Source organism: Lates calcarifer, linkage group LG4 (assembly GCF_001640805.2).
Source record: "Lates calcarifer isolate ASB-BC8 linkage group LG4, TLL_Latcal_v3, whole genome shotgun sequence".
Lineage (NCBI taxonomy): Eukaryota > Metazoa > Chordata > Actinopteri > Centropomidae > Lates > Lates calcarifer.
This window is the reverse complement of record NC_066836.1, coordinates 10,069,259-10,086,024: the sequence shown is the minus strand read 5'-3', so window position 1 is coordinate 10,086,024 and position 16,766 is coordinate 10,069,259. Positions and strand designations below refer to the sequence as shown.

The 16,766-nt window shown below is 36.8% G+C and overlaps 2 protein-coding genes across 5 annotated transcripts in view; one reads left to right on the top strand and one right to left on the bottom strand.

Moving 5' to 3' along the window:
* The window catches only part of asic1c (acid-sensing (proton-gated) ion channel 1c), an 84,030-nt gene extending 76,033 nt beyond the window's left edge, over nucleotides 1-7,997 (top strand). For 3 of the 4 annotated variants that reach the window (XM_018676388.2, XM_018676386.2, XM_018676384.2), the window contains exons 8-11: nucleotides 69-148; nucleotides 439-510; nucleotides 3,590-3,642; nucleotides 4,830-7,997. In XM_018676388.2, the coding sequence (XP_018531904.1) occupies nucleotides 69-148; nucleotides 439-510; nucleotides 3,590-3,642; nucleotides 4,830-4,908 (284 nt within the window). In that variant the 3' untranslated portion in view covers nucleotides 4,909-7,997. The remainder of the gene's footprint in view (nucleotides 1-68; nucleotides 149-438; nucleotides 511-3,589; nucleotides 3,643-4,829) is intronic. The other variant, XM_018676387.2, reaches the window with a different exon arrangement.
* A 616-nt stretch (nucleotides 7,998-8,613) lies between these two features.
* On the bottom strand, nucleotides 8,614-15,938 carry cdk5 (cyclin-dependent kinase 5). Its single transcript, XM_018676383.2, has 12 exons — nucleotides 15,717-15,938; nucleotides 15,324-15,412; nucleotides 15,169-15,236; nucleotides 14,968-15,028; nucleotides 14,827-14,883; nucleotides 14,525-14,620; nucleotides 14,197-14,271; nucleotides 12,612-12,708; nucleotides 12,103-12,172; nucleotides 11,862-11,922; nucleotides 11,678-11,758; nucleotides 8,614-11,434 (listed from the first exon to the last, which is right to left on the bottom strand). The coding sequence occupies exons 1-12, from the start codon at nucleotides 15,751-15,753 to the stop codon at nucleotides 11,348-11,350; spliced, it is 879 nt and encodes a 292-aa protein (XP_018531899.1). The 5' UTR covers nucleotides 15,754-15,938; the 3' UTR covers nucleotides 8,614-11,347.
* Nucleotides 15,939-16,766: the final 828 nt, after the last annotated feature.

The window sequence follows — 16,766 nt, the reverse complement described above, 5'->3', positions numbered from 1 at the left end:
GGAATGGTTTCACTCACCATTGTTCAATTACTGTACCTGCCAATATCTGTTAATCTCTCTTTTTCTAGGTGACATTGGAGGTCAGATGGGGCTGTTCATCGGAGCCAGTGTTTTAACAATACTGGAAATATTTGACTACCTATATGAGGTAAAGTAATTACAATTTACACTACCAATCATTACTTCTCCATATTTTTGTCTATGTATATAAAGGCAAATTAATACAGGAATAATTTGACATTTTTTGGGAAATATGCATTTCTGCTGAGAGTTAGATGAGAGCTAGAAATGTCAAACTATTGTTTTAACAGCTAGTTAATTTATTAGTTAAATTATTCACAGACTGCACTTGAATAGAATTGTACTGCTAATGTTTAATTTGATGACAGTGATTTATTTAATCTGTTTGTAATGTGTATCTGATGTTTTTGCATTTAGGTGTTGAAGGATAAGGTTTTGGGTTACTTCATACGCAAGAAACGACCACAGCGTTGCCAGAGCGACAATCTGGTAATTCTCAGAATGGATTTGACTGAATGAAATGAATGTGATGTATATGAATGTAATGAGCTCAGGAATAACAACAACAGTGACAACAACAAAATGTCTGCTCACATTTGAAATGCTTTTACTGAACAGCACCAGAGAGAAAGCGCAGCCACACAACATTATGTCGTCATTAGCTTCAATTTATCTTGCAGAAACAATGTATTGTTCTAGAGAACACAATTATTAATAATACATAAATATTGTTTTTATGGCACTGTATGAATGCATAATCAGTGTAATATTATACTCACACAGTACTTTTTATTTACATGGTGAATATTAGAGAAGCAACACAAATTATTGCCTATGAGGACCAAAATCTTAAATAGTTTTTCAGATGCAATGTAGATGAGTATTTACAAACTGACTTTGTAAGCATTTTTTCCAAGCAGTTTTTTTGTGGTTTGTCAAATGTTTTGCTACTTGAGTGCCCTTAAACCTCAGTGCATAGACAAGCAGAAGAAGTATCTGACCTGTGTTTCAGTTTCTGAATCATAAACTACTCTTAGGATCAGAGGTTAGGGACCTAATCTTAGTTAATCCCACACACCAACCCACTTTTCAGGAATTTCCAGTAGCTCCTCTGCATCACCCTCAATCATGTAATTACAGTTCACTTAGAGCAGAGAAAGCTGTTATTGTGCTTACGTTTTCCTGCTTTATGTCTGGCAGTATGATTAGAGAAAACAGAATAGCTTCATAAGAGAGTAGATGAATGAGCAGAAAGCAGAACATGATTAAGAGGTCTGGAGATTTTATAAACATTTGATGATCAACTCATTCTCAAAGCCTTTGAGGCGATAAAACCTATTTTAACTTCAGAACTAGAGTAATGTGAAGCATTTCTGTCTTGCTCTAAATCACAGTATTTTGTTGAGCCCAGTGCTTTAATGCACTGTATCCAGAGGCAACATTACTTCCCCTGCAGACTGTTATGTAAGGTTTATATAGAGCAATTAAGAAATTATTTATAACTGAAACACACGTTATTAATATCAGTAATCAGCAAATGTTCTGCTCATACTGCTGAATCAAACCTTCACCAAAAGATGGAAAGTCAGGTCTTACTTCTGCAATTGTAGACTTATTTGTATTAGTGTAATTCCTGTGCTGTCAAGGCTAGAAATAAATTATTTTAAGATAAAATGTACATTATTTTAGTAGAATCTGACTATAACAGCACAACATGCTTGAAGACCAGGCTTCTAAATTAGTACATGACTGATTCATGGTAAACCATGTTGAGCTCATTCGAATCATTCGACTTAACTGAATGATTCGATGTTACTGATCATTTTATTTTTAATGCCAAACTTAAATATGATTATTCATCACATCATCTTTTGCCTGGATTGAGTTTTATCAGTCTGACAGAAGATAGCAAGATTCTTCACTGATGACAAACATTTTAAGGAGTACCACAAGGCAGTAGCTTGGGTCTTCTTTTATTTTGCTATGTTTATAAACCCTACGTTCTTTAAAAAATGCTTATTTAGTTATGTATGTGGACAGCTTGAATCTGATCTGTGTTTGATTGGTGTCAATAGAGCTAGAGACCACCACTACTTTTGCAAATAAATTAGTATTGAACATAGCTAGGGCTAAATATATAGTTTTTAGCTGCAGAATTTTTTGGCTAAGGCCACTCATCTTAATTTGTCTGTTGATGAGGTACCTGCAGAGCAGCTTGCAAAGACCAAATTATTGGGCATTAAGTTAGCTGATTTCAGTGGTGCAATGTAACTAAATACATACAATACTCGAGTACTGTGCTTAAACATGTACTGCTACTTGAAGTACTTTAAATACTTTTTGCAGATAATACTTCTCTGTCAAAATTACTCACGTAATAAATAAGGAACACTTGAAATATGTGAAATATCCCTTATATCATTACACTGCCAATAGAATTTTTCAAAATCTAATCCATTATTTTCTAACACATGTGGACCACTGGTCATGACCAAGGTCCAAATAACAGCTAAAGGCCACTAATCCATCTCTGCAGTTCACTGTAGACAAAAAAAAAAAACATCCTCTTTTCTGGTGCTGTTGTAATCCAAAGCATTTAAGCAGATTTAAGTTAAACACAGACACTTCCTTTTGTCCCTGAGTGTGTGTGTGTGTGTATATACATATATATATATATACACACATATATATAAGCCCTCTTGGCTGAATCTCGGAAGTGCAAGCTGTATTTCCTTGTTATGTGTCACACAAGCCCAAGACTTTTTCATCACATGTAAAAATACAGCATGCAAAATAGGTTTGTTCACTAGCCTCTCTTTAAATTGGTGAAAAAGTTATGGGTTTGTGTCTGCATGAGGATTGTGTTTATGCATGCTTGGTTGCCTTCGGTTCAGAAATTGGTTTGAATAGCTGATGTGGAGGGAAAAAAAAAAGATTGAAAAACAAGTTGTTCCTTTCTCTTTTGTAGAAATGGATTTTTGTCATTTAAGCCAGCATAGTTAAAGGAGGAGGTTGTTTTAGTCCGTTTTATTTGGAGGGTCATTTTCCGAATTAAAAGGTGGCAGTAGACAAAGCATTTATTTAATAGGCTGATATTTACAGTATGTCATGCTTTTCTCAGAGTCTGACATAGTGTGATATTTACTGTATTCTGCTCCATTCATGTCATGTGTTCACCTGCTTACTATAAACCATCCTCTTTACTTACTTTATCTCATATTCAATAACTGTTTTTCAACTAGTCCATTGTCACATCTCCACTCAAACAACCTGGCAATGAAGTAATGCATTCAGTTGTTTATTAGACTCTATTTTAAGTTTGACTTTCATTCTCTTCAATGATCGTCAACACTTTTGGATGACAGTAATTGGCCTGCTTATTGAGGAAAAAAAAACCTAAAATCTTAAATTGAACTGCCAACTTCCTTCAGTACTTTAATGATATCACTGAGGGGAAGACGCTCTCTTTCAGTATTCCCTCACAGGTTTAACTAATAGCATTTGCATTGTGTTTTATTTTCATTTCAGTCACCCTCACCCATCTTTCTTTTCATCATGTCTATTCCAGGAGTTTCCAGAGAACCCAACCAGCCCTGGTGTCACGCCTAATCATGCCCCCAGGTAGCACACCCCATTAATAATAGATGCCCTCCCTCCCATGCTGTCCCTCTCTTTCATACATACTTGAGACCATCTCATACATCATTTCCTCAGTGGCTACAAATGATTTGGTTGGCTTTAGCAGACAGTCAACGGGGGAAAAAAAAGAAGGGGTGATTATCCAGCTGCAGTGAGCTTTTTAATATCTACCGCAGTGTCAGGACAGTTTAGTTTTGGTGTGTGTCTGTATTTATCGGCTCAACAGAAGACATGAGTTGGTTGGATTCTCCAAGCGCATAAAGAGATTTGACTCTGCACTATGCAAAACCTGCTCCATCCACTGAATAATGATGCTTTCTCTCCCATAGGATAAAGCGCAGTTCTCCTGTGAAAACAGATTACGTATTTATTGAACTGTTGTACAAAAAGCTGAACCACTTGAGATCTATTTGTTTCCCTGCAGCACAGAGGTCCATTTAGAGGCAATGCATTTCGTGCCAGATAACATCACTAGATGCATTACTTTGTGATGTTATCGCAGGTCTGCATGCAGTGAGTTTGCACAAAACATAAATGGTTCTTTGTCTGCTGGAATAGCCATTTTTGCCAATGGGACTACCAATGTTGTTATCCACATATCAGCAGTTATCTTCTCAGCGAGCGCACATACAGGGAAATGCAGACATATGTGGATGTTTCAGCCTCCGTAACTTAAAGAATTTCACATGCTAGCATAAAAACAGGACTAAAAATATGCTGTTTTCTTTCTCCTCTCCCTCCTTTCATCCATCTTTCCCCACCTCTCCCACCCCAATTTTCTTTAAACTCTCTTCCCACTACCTGTGAAACATATGCGACGTGGCTGATCTTGGACCCTCCAAATCCGTTGTATTCATTCCCTTACCATCGTCCACATATGTTTCTGTCATTCATTGTCCTCCGTTATATGTCCTGTCCCCATGTCTGCTGCATTAATACTGATCCACTTATTTTTTTGCTCAACCTGTCCATCGCCACATTGTTTTTAAATCCTCCACATCCTTCCACGATCGTCCCGTTCGCTCTCATTTTACCTGTGGCTCATTTCTTTCCCATATCATCACCATCATCATCATCATTATCATCATCATCATCATCACTCCCTTCATTACCCCTCCCTTAACCCGGTTGAACTCGTCTTCCCTCCTTCCTTCCCCTCTGTCTTGCAGAGCACCTGTGACACACTCCGGAGTCACTCGGACAGTCTCGGATTCACGCCGAACATGTTACCTCGTCACCCGACTCTAGGCAACTTTGAGGAGTTTGCTTGTTGACAACATAAAGTAGGGGTCGCGGGCAGGGGGACTTGACAGCAAACTGTGAAATAATTTATGTATTTAACAGACAAAAGGGTTGAGTGTACAACTCAAAAGCGTATAGTAGAGTTTATCAATGCCTGAATAGAAATAGAATACTATCATCAGAAAAAAAGAGACCACTTCCAAAACAGAACTCAGGTTTAACTGCCATTTCAAGGCATCAATGTTAATTTGTTCATGTTTCATTTTGTGGATTTGTTTTTCTTATCCAGTCATTTTAGAGTATACAATCACTGAAGATAAATGTATCCAAAAAAAAAAGGGATTCTGACCTGTGTTGAAATGAGTTCCGTAGTACTGTTGTGCTAGTTTTGTTGTACATCAATCAAAAAAAGAAACAAAAAAAAAAAAGAATAATACATGTGGATTGGTATGTGTAGCATTGCAGTTTCTTATCAGTGTTACGTCTCCAGCATCTAACCAATGCTGTATCGAGTGACCTTATACCTGTCACCAGTTAGAACAGGAGAGCCTTTTTAGAAATCTGCTCAACTTTGAGGAGCTGATTGTTGGTTTAAAAGAGCTGCTCACACCTGAATCAAAACACTAGACTAGTGTTTAATGTTGCCTTTTGCTACTGTGAGGCTTTGAATCGCCTCATTAATTAGACAACTGTGGTTATTCGATTTAAAACCAGAAGAGGAACTTGATTATTTGTATATATGCAAGTATTTAGTTGTGTTCCACATGGACCCTGGGATGACTTTACTCACTTTTTACATGCATTAAGGATCTAAAAAAGTGAGTCAGGAGGCAAAAAAAGGCTGTTGATTGTATCTTTATATCTTTATATAGCTGACATTTTAATTTTCATTTATGTTTCCCATTTTTCTGGGATAGTGTTGCTATGCTGACCGTCGCAAAACAATGCTAGCGTTCAGCTTGCTGTAAAAGTTGCCCCTTATTTCTGTGTAATTCATCAGAACAAGAACAATCTGGCTTTCTTCTGCCTTTTAAAATTTTTTTTTAATTAATTTTTTTTTTCATTATCGTGTCTTAAAGGTGTTCATCAGCACAATCCCCTGTGATAGTAATCTATTCTCTATTGAACATAAGCAGAGTTTCTTGATGGCGACATTCCTTAACTTGACAGAAATTTGTAAATAAATGCAATCAAATGCCATGAAGAAATTCTATACTGCTAATGTGAGACATTTGTCAAACATATATATATATATATAGATCAAAAAAGTTTCTGGTGATTACAACATGACTGACAGCTGGATAGACCTAACTAGATACAAGAGAATTGCCTCAAAACATCAAAAACCACCATGCACCTCAGCCCCATTCAGTTCAGTTGATTTATAACAGAAATGCATTGTACAATTTTACCATTGTATCCTATTATTATAGTTATTATTATTATTATTATTATTATTATTATTCCAGAACATGTAATAAGTCACAAATACCAGTTTGTGATGTATAAATGATCAAGTATAATAAACTCTATATTTACCCATCTTACTCATGTACACAACTTTTCTTCTTATCTTCGTGTCAGTCTACTTCCTCTCTTGTTAACGTCCTTGACACCACAGGGACTTGTAGGTACACGTACGCACCCTTCACTATAAATACTTTATTGAGAACTTTTTTTAAATGTGAAACTTTCAAGTATAATGCAGATCAAGTGAGTGGTGTTCATAACACTGTAGCTTTATTACTCTGTTGTCTGTGTATTAGATGACTGTTGATGTGAAGCACAAACCTTTGGAGATCAGCCATCACTCGAAAGCCAATGACTGGACGTCTATGGTTGTGTGACTACCTTTTTTTGGCTCAAGTTTTAACTTTCTCACACTGTTATACATGGTGTGTTCACTGCTCCAGCATTATCAGGAATATAGAGTACTCCCAAGAGGAGCCAGAAACACCACCTCGTGAAGAGACTCTATCCAAATGGAAATGTTACCTTTCAGGAAACAGGAAAAAAAGGGTGAATCAGTGGCGTTGTGTCTTGAGCAATAAATGCACTGAATCAGATACCACTGTTGACAAATTGACATCAAAAGAAATTATTTGATTTGAGACTCCCATTTTCAATTCATAACGTACTCAACAGCTGGAATGGATGTAGACTAAAACAGCTGCCAACTGCGACGCCAGATGTATGATACGTATAAGTGTATAATAACCATCATCAGCCAAACAAAGAGACACAAATGCCAATTCATGTTACACGATGATGCTACTCTGAAGATGCTGCATTGCCATGATGACTTTGAGTGTGTGTGTCATGTTGTTGCAAAAACACCTACCGCAAACTGTGGGGATATGTAGGATTTGTGAAAAATGTCCCGGGTCTTTACCTCTCTCTCCCCACCCCCTGCCTTATACTACCAGTGAAAGAACAGCAGAGTGTATCTGAACTGGCAGAAACTATTACTGAACTGTTTGTGCTCATTAAGTAGTCCTCAACTGACATTTACTGCATAGTAATGGCCAAGTAGATAACAATATTCTATATATTTCTGTCACCAAACACAAGAGATTTGAACTATTTTAATCTTAAGGTTAATAATTTTACGGCACATCACCCGTTTTCTTCCTTGCATGACCATTGTGTATTCCTATTATCTCTGGTCTCTTAATGTAATATTAGCCATGCTATTCACTTTGTATTGTCCAAAGTGTATTTTTGGAGCCAGATGAATCAAAAATAGTGTTCTCCACATCCTGTGGTACACTGTCTTGGATCTTTATTATGAAAATCCTCCTCAAACCAGGCTTGGGATTGTGCAATATTCAACAAAAGAGAGATATTACGCAGAGGTGGGAAACTGCAATATCTGTCACACGTTTTTATGGATTCAGAAAACATAATGTGGCTTGAAGTGGAAAAAAAATGTGCCTTTAAGACTGGTTCTTACAGGTAACATCAAGATTTTCATGTGTGCTCACACACATCTGGGGAACTAGACTTGCTTCATCTGGCTCTACATGCTCTATGTGCATTTTATTGTAGATATGTGATTTTAACTCTGAACTGTACATTAAATAGTTAATACACACTTATCTATGCGTAACGTACTCAGTCTTAAAACTGCCGTGAGTGTTTCAAACCACCTCACCACCAAACTTAACTGCCTGACAACTGAAAAGTATTGGAAAAATATTGCCTCAGTCACCTGCTCAGTTTGAGTGATGGGATCCTAGATGAAAGTTATTCTGGTTTCTGGTATTCAATTCTGGTTATTTGACACTAGATTTCTGTGTTTGTGTGTGTGTGTGTGAGTCTGAGCTCTTCTCATTGATTACATTTAGACAGGGCTCTGCAGGGAAAAGGTTTATGTCACGTACTTCCATGTACCAGTCAGAATTAATCAATATTTGAATCAAAATGTGATGCCAGTTGTGTGGCTGATGAAGCAGATTAGCTGAGTTTTTAAAGTCAGAGTTCTGCCAAATATTACTGTACCTAAAGAAGTTAAAGTTTAACTCTTAACTCTGATTGTTGCTATGTCAGGTGTGAATTTTATGATGTTACTGAGAAACACTTAAGATTTGAAAGCAAGTTTTCACAGCTTTTTCAAACCTGAGAGCACTATTTAACATAATTGCTGCACAACAGCAATTCTAACAAAGACCTGTTCCCAAAATGCTGAAGCTGTATAGATGACTACTGATATGCAAGCTGTGTAAATTGTTTATTTAAAAAAAAAAAAAGCAAGCATTGACAAAGCAATCTAACAACAAGATTCATTTAAAAGCTGTTCTGAAGCTTTTGATTGACTATCACAATCTTCCTCAGCAGATGGGAGTTTGCCCTCTTGGTATGGACTTGGTTGAAAGCTCCAGTGCAGCTACTACATGGATCCTGTGGCAAGGTTAGTTTGTCAGCTACTGTTTACAAGGTCAAGAATGAACTCCCAATTTCAAAAGCAAACGTGTATTTATGTCAACTTTACTGAATACTGAGTCTTATTGGCTGAAATATACACAAAAAGAGTCACTGACAATATTCATCCCAAGTTTTCTACCAACAAAAGCAAAGATACTAGCAAAGTGCAAAATCCACTCTTCATTTAAAATTAAACTTTAGGCTGTGTAAACTCTACAGCAGTTTATCTGAAATGTCCTGTTGTTATGAGATAATGAAATACTGAGAGCAAATGCTTTTGTGTTTGTTTTTTTTTTCATTATAACTTAATTCACAACCTTCAACATTTTAAATCCTAAAAAAGAGCCTGCTAAATATTATAGATCTGAGTATTACTTAAATCATTGAAAAGGAATTTCTGTACCAAATGAAGTTGTGCTACATATAAACAAATGCAAAAAAAGAGAGCAGACATTCCATCATTAATAAATACATGCATCCATTATCTTTGTCTTACATCAGCGAAATGAAAATAAAGCCTTTTCCCTATTAAGACAGCTACGTGTAACACAACTCATTATGTAGGCTTTTATGGGATAAGTAGCACTGTAACAATCTGAAGCGAAATAACACTGCAAGCTGTTACCCATGTTAACATAATAAGTAACCAAAATGGAAACAGCTAATGGTGCAAAACAATCATTATATGAAAATACAGATTACCAGTAGATTATCTGCATTTTTTCCATCTCTAATTTAACTATTACAAAAGCGTTTCAGAAAAGCTAAAAGACATTTTAATAATGATAAAGATGTTGTGTCACAAATGGTCCTCTAGTCATTAACATACATATAATATATTGGCCCATTTATTGATAACCGGCTATAATCCTGGCTGTCAGTGTTCAATGTGTTTTAATAATATCGATAACTAAACGATTTAAAATAAAACTGTCAGTTACAAAGTGCACAAAGACAAATCCAAAATGGGAAATAAAAAGCCTGAGGGAAAAAAAAATTATAAATTAGCTACCCATGCTATTGTACAATCTTGTAATAGTTAGTGGGACAATGAAATAGAGGTTTGTAGTCTAATCTGGTCTAAGTTAAAAAAAAAAAAAAGTTTCTAATTTCATAGGATGTTTCCAGGAGAGACATATGTTATTTGTCCTAATTATATATACTACTGTTCAGTTAGTACAGTTCTAATCGATCAGTTCTGATGAACAGCTTGTGTAACCTTGAGAGCAAAAATATGAATTTGATGTGCAAACAAAAACACAATGTATAAAGAAAAAAGGTTTCCAGTAATAGATGGATGATGGATAAATACATAATCTGCAAATACAACTGGATCAGTTATTTCAAGAGACTTCAGATTTTCCCTGTCATTAGTACCAAATGACATAGTTCTAACCAGGAAACCTTTAAGGAAATAATATGGAAATTAATCAAACCTGTAAAATACAGCATTATACAAAAAAACATGCAGCCTAAAAAGAGGGGTAACATTGACTTCAGCCGTTTCAAGAAAAAAAAAAAAAAAAATCAAGTCATTTGTGATTCTAAAACTGGCAGATCAATGTCCTATTACTTGTTTTTAAATAGTGAATTTTTAGTATTAGCTGCCCCAGGAATCTGTGGTCTCAAGTAGAGCCAATATATCAACAGATATTAACTTATCACATATTTATTAGAACCTGTGTATATCATGGCTGATAAGTAACTACAAACAAAAGTCCTGAAATGCCAAAGATATGTTTTAGATCATTTAGAAAGTGTCTGTCCAACTGTGTGCACTACAAAATATCTCACTCAGTACACGTGTATCTTGGTCAAAAAAAAATTAATAAATCCTCATCAAAAATGTTAATTACTATGTGTATAAAAAAAAAAGAATATTGGCTGATATAGTGTTATCAGATTTTTTAAAACTCCTTCAATATCCATATTAGTATTAGCTATGAAAATCCATTACCAATTGGGCTATAGGCTCCACCAATGTTAAGTCTTTTATATTAATGGAAGCACACTGGCAAAACACATTAGAACAGGAATAGAAACCATCATGTTAGAGAGGCTGTTTGTGTAACTGATGCAGTAACACTTAGAATTTTGGATCCAGATCACCACAGATTCAAAGGGCCTTCGTTCATTTGTGGTCAACTATTTAAAAGTCAGAGATAACCAGCACATGTTAAATTAATTCTCTTGGATAAGAGAGGCTCCTTGTTAAGAGCCATTTCTGCAGGTATAAAATTTATTCATTACAACACATAGTGTACCCTCCCACATTACAGCTAATGAGCAGAGAGGTGTAGGTATACCAAATTAAACCAGCTTGCAACTTAAAAGAGCCTAAAACCTTGCAGAGCCACTAGGACTTTGTTCCACACAGAGGCACAACAGAATGAATTGCAGGGTGAGCGTTTGACAAACTGGTGAGTGATTTTTGCCTTGTTGGGACTGGTCCTAATGAAACCAACAGAGTGAAGGATGATTGATTCTGGCGGCTGAGGTTCACTGAGAGGAAATTTAACATTTAGGGTGGGCAGAAATCAGCAAAGTAAGGGTGCTGCAAGGCCTCCTCTGCAGAGATCCTCTGGACAGGATTACATTTCAACAGGTTCTGGGTGAGATCAAAGGAAACATTTTAATAAGTGAGCAGCAATATCAAATTTCTGGCAAGCACAAGTGCATATTGGCAGCAACTGGTATGAGTTTCTAGCTGCCACTCACAAAAACATTATAGAAGAAATCATTTTAGGATGTTTTTTAAAAATGTGTTTTAGTATTAGGGTATGCATTACCTGAAAAGACATACATTACCACATTATTTTAATTTAAAGAGGCAAATTGAAAGTGAAAGTACCTGGAGTAGATCCCGTCCTGTGCTACTTAGTTTGGGGACCACATTCACCAATGAGGTGGTGGCTGGATACATGGGATATGGCTGTAGGCCGAAAAAGAGACAGTAAAAAATATTTCAGTTACAGAACTTGATAAAACAAAATGTAAGCTGAGCTAACACTAAATAAACCATGTAAATAATTTACCTTGTAATCGGGGAGTTTGGTCATTGTCTGCCACTGTTCTTCAGTTGGTGTACCCAACAATGTACTGTGTGGTTAAAGAAACACTTCTTCCAACAGAGAGGTTAAGACTTAGTGTAAATCATTGATCATCTAGTGGATCAATAGTTCTGCCTGAACAAACCTGTGTGGTCTCAGAGTCCCACATTGCCAAGGAGGAGCCTCATTGTATCAATACATATGAGGTTTAAAAAAAAAAAGATATCTGAAGATTCTTTTCAACTGGTCGTCCACATCATTCCCAGGGAATAAAGGCCTTCCAGCATTAGCCAGCTCTGAATTAGACAAAATAAAACACGGTTAAATTTATTTAAAATAAAACAATTATTGGAATAAAATCTGGAAAAATTAAAATAACTTATTTCTATTGTGGTCCTAGCCTCTTTCAATTTATATGTTTTTGAAAACTATCAGATTTAATAGAGTTCACATCATCTGGTAAGCTGTTCCAAATTTTAGTGTCATATGTTTGAATTGTGATAATGTATTGTATTATACCTATTCTACTCTGTGGCCTTTATACACATGACCTGAAAGAAAGTGAAACCTCTTTACAATGTTTAACCACTGTCATGATTTAAAATGCACTATAGTTAAATGGATGACATTATTAGTTTCAACTGTATCCCAGTTCTGCTAAGTAAGAAAACAAAACTACAAGGACAAGAACAGACTAACTTATATCCTCATTTGCATCAACCATCACAAACAAACCTGCAAATATGCATCCAGCGGACCACATGTCAATTGAGGTAGAATAAAGTTTAGCACCAAACAGCACATCTGGAGGCCGGTACCACAAGGTCACCACCTACGTACAAAAACACAAAGCACAGTGTTATAATTAGACTAATTACATCAATTATCTTGGCCAAAACTAGTGTTAACACAACCGTTCATGCATGCAGTGTCTCTGAGGTGAGTAATATTTTCTACTGACAGTGAAATGGATTTGGCAGCACTGTCAGCTAACGCTAAATGGTGAACTTACACCTGCATCTGGTTTCCATTACAACTTCCTGACATTTTAACAAACTGCTGCTTTGTCAGGTGTCAAGTATTTTACAGTTCTAATCCCAGGTTTTATGAAAATGTGTCTGGTGAAGTGCACTGACAGAGCACAGGAAAAAAAATAATAAAATTAAATATATATATATAAAAAAGTTATATTTCCCCAAGAGAGAGCATGTGGGCAGTTGGAAAAGCTTGTTTCAGACTGAAAGTACAGATGTTAATTATGTGACCACCTGCTACAGAAACACAACTAACTTTTCATAAGTCATTTTCAGTAGCATAAACTTGCTTTAAGTGTCTAATTAGTTGGAAAATGTCACACTGTTTAATGCACAAAGAACATGCTTTTAGTTATTTGCTTAAAAAAGATCCACCTCTTGCTCCTGAATGAATGTACTTTATGCAATGTACACTGCATGTACCACACACAGTATACAGTATATCCACACAGTGAAGAATTGTTCATTTCTTCTGGCTGAAACAGTGCTAAGAGTCTCAGGGTAATACATTCTCTGAAATGAAATGACCTTTCAAATGACCTTCCTTCAAATTCTCAATGCTTCAAACTCTGTTCCCCTCTAGGTTTTCTGTTTATTACATTTTCAGATCAGTAGTGTCACCCCGGGTCAAACGCCCCATGAGACTGGCTCGCGGGCCCTTAGGTCAGCCAACCAATAGCACCAAACCTATCTAAGACTCGCCTGTCATCTCTCTGATAGCATCAGCATCAGCAACACATGCTGCAGTGTGTTCCACTCTATCCCATCATTAATTTAACAGCTCAACTTCAGGACCTCAGAGAATTTAATTGAGGCCATTGACTGTGCAGGCAAATAACAAGACCACAAATGAGACAAACTCATTTTAAAAGTCTAAAAAACATTTGGGATTGTGAAAGAGGCCACACAGTTTTGTCAGTGTTGTTGCACTTTGCTTGTTACTGTGCCATATTTTGATATCACTTATTACACTGAGATAGGGATTTTTAGGTCATATTTTCCAGCCTTAAAACAGAGCCTGAATGTTTCATTTTATTTATGAAATACTGTTTGGACTGTTTACTTCTTTAACGCCTCGATTAAAGAGGACTAATCTTTACTTTTAGTGAGCACCAGATTCAGAATTCCTCTGTGGTAGTCAGAATGTTCAGAAATCAGTCTCTGACTTGGTTTATTTTTAAGTGTTGAATGTGCCAAAAAATAAATGCAATTTCATGCAGGTTTTTAGACTTCAGCTGGAAGCAGTCAGTTATTAGCACCTGCTGTGTTAATGATGTACAACCTACCTCTGCTGAGTAACACCTCACAGGAATGCCAAAGGCTCGAGCCAACCCGAAGTCAGCCAGTTTCAGCTCCCCGTTCTGTAGACAGAGACACAAGTTACCAAATCCCTCCAAATGATATCAACGTGCACTAATAAACTACAGTCTCTACAGTGCATTAGATCGGCTTTAGCAATACATTTCACACTGGCTTGCACCATAAGATCCGGAGCAAGCCATCCAGACAGAATAACCACTTTCCTTCAGCATTATGGAACTGAATGATTTGCTCACACACTACTGAATTTTTAGCAGCCTTCAAGTCAAAGTCCAAATGCACATAAACACTCACTCTGTTGATGAGGAGATTCTGCGGCTTCAGATCTCTATGAAGAACATTTCGACTGTGACAGAAAGCAAGGCCTTTCAACAGCTGGTACATGAATGACTGCAGAGGAAAACCCAGTGTAAAAACAAAATGACATTTAAGCTGTTAATTGCAACTTTCAAAAAACGTAACTGACATAGTGATGATATTCAGTAGTCATAGGTCGTGCTATGTTAAAATTAAGCTATCTACAGTATGCTTCTAAGCAGGCATGCTGTCTGTAGTAAAACTCTCTTCGTGGATTACCCAGCATGTTTATCTCTCACCTTCACAGTTTCAGGATCTAGATCCCCATTGCAGCTGTCAAAATACTTCTTCAAATCCTGCAGTTGATAGGAGACACAGATTAGCCTCAGAAGAGACCGATTAAAAACAGAAATTGTACGTTTCAGATGACTCTGTCTCACCTGATCACAATATTCAAAAACCAACGTTAACTTCTTGTCACTGTGCAAAACATCATGTAGTCTGAGGAGACAGAGCAGCTTTAAGTTATTGTTTGTTGACGTCAGGGTTGAATGCAAATTGTTTGACACTTCAGCTTGTCTGACAGTCAAACACGACATGACATAACAATAAGTTAAATTCAGTGTGGGTAGAAGACTGACCTGACAATGTTTTTATGCTTTAGCTCCTTCAGAAGACAGATTTCTCTCAGAGCAGAGCTGGGCACCCCCTGAAACAAATGACAACTACTGTGATTAGCACTAGCCTACTAGCAAATGTATACTGTAATGGCAACAATTTCACTCTGAAAACATACCTCATCGTCGTCGTCCAGCCTCACCCTTTTCAAAGCCACAATTTCGTGGGTTTCTCGGTTTTTAGCCTTAAACACTGTCCCGTACGTGCCTACGGAGAAAACGTTGATTTTTGAATGGCAAAGCAAGAAGTCCCTAACATTAGCTAGCTGAACTACCAAGCTAACGTTAACATCGAAAAGGCTGGCGGGCAGAAATCTTCGGACAGATATTGTGACTGACACACACTGTATAAGTAAATACTACAGCATATGTATATGGTTCATTAAAGGATTTGTTAACGCAGGCACACCTTTCAATCCGGCTAACGTTAGCTAGCTCTGCAACTACATGAATGCTATGTTAGCAAACCCTGCTAGCTAATGTTAACTTTACAAAAAGCTTGTGAAACTTACCCTCTCCAATTTTTTCAAGCTTTTCATATTTCTGCATGTTGGGCCAACGAAGCCAGCCTTGAACCAGCTACCAAACTAGTGACTGATTAAAGCCCCAGACTGCGGGGGGGTTTATTATGTTGTGATAGCTAGCGTTAGCTTGAAAGCTATCTGCACTTGCTGCTCCTGCTCGCTCTGCAGCAGCCAGGCTTGTGTTGTTTGTCATCTAGAGGCCAAAACATAAACTGCAACACTCTTGAAACCCCAAACCAAAGAATCTTAATCATTGCTGGATGCAGCATCATCTTAGTAGCAGGGGCAATTTCCTGTTCTTTGAAGACATTTTATGAGAGACTGTGGTAGTAAAAGCAAAATGACTGTTGACAGTACATAAACTAGGACCAGATTCTCAGACTCTGCAACTTGACACACTGACTGACACACACTGACACAGACTGCAGTTAAAGAGAACAGCTGTAAGGGAAGGTGGATACTTACTGTTATGTGATATCTAAAAAAATCCTCTTAAATCTGTTGCTCTTTCTGATCATGTGTAATCTAATCTTAAACTACAAAAGGAGTCAACTATCCACAGGCTACATGTTGATTAGTATAATTTGCCTGTTCATTGATGTAAACACCATTTCAAAGGGATGCAAATCTTAGCTATTTACTTACTCCATTTGGCAGCTCATAATACTATTAAGGAAGAGTGATGAGTGATGTGAAAGACTTTGTTTCAGCACATATGCAAAGGGTGGATAAAATAATAATACCACATCAAAAAGAGGCATAAAAGTCATACTAAATCCAAAGTCTTGGTAGCATCAAACACTAGGGTTGGAAAGTGGTATTTAGTTTTCAGTAGCTGTGTCTCAGATTACTCAAAATATGTAACTATAGTTGGTGAAATCATATATGCACAGGTACTTGCTTGCTTTAAGAAGTAGTTTTATAGTTACCACCTGTGTAAGGGGCTTAATATTGGTGCTGAAACAGCAATTCATCAACAGGTATCAGATTATATAGTTCCAGTGGTTAGTCTCTTCAGCTGTGTATTTGTGAAAAGAA

Bases quoted from the DNA above. Each gene is read 5' to 3' on its own strand.
- cdk5 (XM_018676383.2), bottom strand. From the start codon at position 15,753: ATGCAGAAATATGAAAAGCTTGAAAAAATTGGAGAGG. The intron at 15,413-15,716 runs GTAAGTTTCACA...TTTTCTCCGTAG, and splicing joins GCTTGAAAAAATTGGAGAGG to GCACGTACGGGACAGTGTTT. The intron at 11,759-11,861 runs GTAAATTATTTA...TTCGGCCTACAG, and splicing joins CCAAACTCCCCGATTACAAG to CCATATCCCATGTATCCAGC.